This window comes from Electrona antarctica (assembly GCF_951216825.1).
Source record: "Electrona antarctica genome assembly, chromosome: 11".
Lineage (NCBI taxonomy): Eukaryota > Metazoa > Chordata > Actinopteri > Myctophiformes > Myctophidae > Electrona > Electrona antarctica.
In genome coordinates this window covers 34,939,426-34,942,655 of record NC_136792.1, presented here as the reverse complement: position 1 = coordinate 34,942,655, position 3,230 = coordinate 34,939,426, and the positions used below count along the sequence as shown (strand labels likewise).

Below are 3,230 nucleotides of genomic sequence, written 5' to 3'. Positions count from 1 at the left end.
GTCCACCAGCTTAGGAGGTAGAGTAGATCGAGAGGCCAAAGCGGAAGGTTCCAGGTTAGATCCCTGGCTATTCCTGGTTTCGTGTTGCTCCCTGAGCAATAGACTGAAGCGCTAGCTGCTCCTAAAGAACAGGTACACGTGGCTGGTTGCTTCTGCCGTTGGTATTGCTATTGAATACATGCGGGTAAAAAAGTATGCCCCTCTCCAGGCCGAAGGGAAGGTTGTCCAGAAATATCTATAAATCCACAAAAATCCACTAATACTGTGACATTATGGAGATCCATGATGTCACACTGTGACGTTGTAGTACTGATGTCATAGTCTGACTTCCAAATATCATGATAATAGGTAGGAATGTACTGGACATTGCAATGTGTTTTTGACAGAGGCTACGGAAATCCACCAAGTGTTCTGGCATCATGGAAACAGCATCTCTCTATCAGCGATTCTTCCATTGCCTTTCAGAACCATTTTGTCGTCATAAACAGAGACCGTGCCAAAAGCATCGCTGCCGGGGGGAGTCTCAACCATGCCCTCTAAAATGAGGTAGTGCACTCCTGAATCCTTGTCCCTGTGGTATCCACCGTTGTGATCGTGTCCACACATGTAACAGACCACGCTGCCATGGGAGTGTAGAATGGTCAACAGTTCATCATAGTTCCAGGCTAGAGAGAGTGGCGTAGTGGAGCTGGGGTGTACGGGGATATGACTAGCGACAGTGACCCTTTCACTCCTCTCATCGGCCAAGGTCAGAACACTGTCCAGCCAATCCAGTTGCTCCTTACTGAACCCTCCGTTGAACCTCACAAACCTTCTCTCCAGACCTTCGGTTTCTGGAGGAAGGTTAGTGTCCTCGTTGTCATTGTGTTGCTTTAAAAGTGTCAGTGCATTACTGTACTCTACACTCGTCTCCTCTCTCCCAATAAGGCTCATATCATAGGGGTCGAGGACAACAAATCGGAACTTAGGGACGGGGCTGAAGTGGTAGGCGTAGATATCACCTGTTTGGGGACCATTGTTCTCATTACAGTGGGTCGAGCTGTTGAGCTTTGAGCTGAACAATGCGGTCCGGCTGAAATTATAGAACTCGTGGTTTCCCCACACATGATGAACTTCAATAGGACTGGAGCTGAATTCGCTCATCAATGTGTCCAGGGCTTGTGCCGATGTCTCATTTTTCTTGTTGACAGCGTCGATTATATCTCCGAGCTGAAGGATGAATTTCGGTTTGACAGCTGACGTGGACCATGTGTCCAGTGCATTTCGTAGGAGCTGTAAGCTGTTTCTGTAGTATCGCTGGTTTGAATGGACGCACCCGTCATCTATGTCAGCGTACTGAATGTCTGATACAACCCCAAATGTAAACAGTGGAGTTCGAGAACTGTCATCCATTCCTGTTCTAAGCAGTTTCCCAATGCAGAACACCTATTATGGGGTTATCAGGTGAACAGCTGCATATAAAACAATCTTGTGATGTAATTTCACGATGAGGTCATTACATAATGACTATGACCTTGACTATGACCTTTGGGTTACTTTATACCTACTACTTCTGGTGACTGATTATCCTTCTAATGAATGGTGAGAAGGAGACCTTCATTTTTCGATTAGTTATAATAATGTAATATTGTACCAAGGAGTCATGTAAGTTCATGCATAAAATCCATGAAGTCTGTGCATGAAATAAAATAATGAAGGTCTCCCCATTCGTTAGGACAATAGCATTCATCAGAAGCAGGGACATGTGTTTTCAATGAGTAACATTGAGTTTAATGTTTATATTATATTTGAATTTAATTATACAGAAGTAAATCTGATCAATTTTGGAGTCATATACGTCATAAATATCATTGTGTCATAGATGACTGATGTAACAGGCTGATCACATGAAGTCCAAGTAAGATCCACATTGGAGCCGCGTCGTTCCCATGTAGAAGCTCCGAGGGTCTAGCGTCACACCGCTGTGTCGAAGTACAGTCCGAGTGAGACACACACTTTATCTGGGGAAAAAATAATAATAATAATATGATGTTGATGTAAAACAAAAGGTGCCAACACAAACATTAAATGCCATTAACAATAAATTAAAGTCTAACTCATGTTGATTAGGTGATGTAATGGTGATGTAAAACAAATGGTGCCAACACAAACATTAAACGTGACGTAATGAGGCACTGTTTGCATTATGATTTTCCCTTCATTGTCAATGGCATTTACAAAACAAACATTGAACTAAAGACAAACATTAAACCTGTATATAGGAGGGGCTAGCGCCCCTAAAAAAGTAACATACCGGTATGTACATGTGCATGTTTTCCCTGTAGTAGCAAAGATATAGGTAAACTTTTTGTGAACAGCTTCACAGTAGGTTATGTTCCATATACACAACACAATTTAGTTTAAGAAGGTGGAATTGAGGCTATGTTCCATATATACAGCAAAATTGTGATGACGATGTTGATGATGTATATAGCCTACAATGATTTGAGCGCCCATCACTTCACACGGGTGTGATTTTATTATATATCAAAAGGCTTTTAAGATATTATTTTATTTTTGAGGGGCACTAGCCCCTCCTATATAGGTTTAATGTTTTTCTTTAGTTCAATGTTTGTTTAATAAACGCCATTGACAATGAAGGGAAAACTTACGTAATTTTGTAACTCATTACGTCACATTGTCTCTTTATTCTTAGTGGAATTTAAGTTTGTTTTACATCACCATTACGGGCAGACGCATGTTGGACTAATTCTCCGTCGGAATTACATGCGGTCCCCCACCATTACATCACCTAATCAACATGAGTTAGACTTTAATATATTAGCACCCCTCACTTCACACAGGTGTGATTTTTATTTATTGTTTTCTTATAAGTTCGATGTTCTCAAATATTAGAGGAGCACCTGAAGAGAAGAGCAGTGTAACCATTATTGGATTGGACATTAATTAATTAATTAATTAGCACAGTCCCTAGACCACCACCACCACTAGCCTACTACTATGAATATAACAATAAACATTATAATGAGTAATGTCAAAAGGCTCATGGATATGCACCGACACCAAATCAATCCAATCCAGCCTGATTCAATAGCAGGTTGTTCACTGGCCCACGCACAGGTGTGGGAGGCTATAAAAGTGGCCTAGCTGCACTCATTTCTGCATGCCCAGATCACCACTGCTGCCTGCCTCCCAAACTTAAACGTGATGTCACGGATGTGACTGAACCA

At 41.7% G+C, this 3,230-nt stretch overlaps 1 protein-coding gene across 1 annotated transcript; it reads right to left on the bottom strand.

Moving 5' to 3' along the window:
- Positions 1-417: 417 nt before the first annotated feature.
- On the bottom strand, positions 418-1,392 carry LOC306932685 (manganese-dependent ADP-ribose/CDP-alcohol diphosphatase-like; the record flags this gene model as incomplete). The annotated part of the gene is made up of 1 exon (XM_079514574.1): positions 418-1,392. The coding sequence occupies one exon, from the start codon at positions 1,390-1,392 to the stop codon at positions 418-420; it is 975 nt and encodes a 324-aa protein (XP_079370700.1).
- Between the last annotated feature and the right edge of the window lie 1,838 nt (positions 1,393-3,230).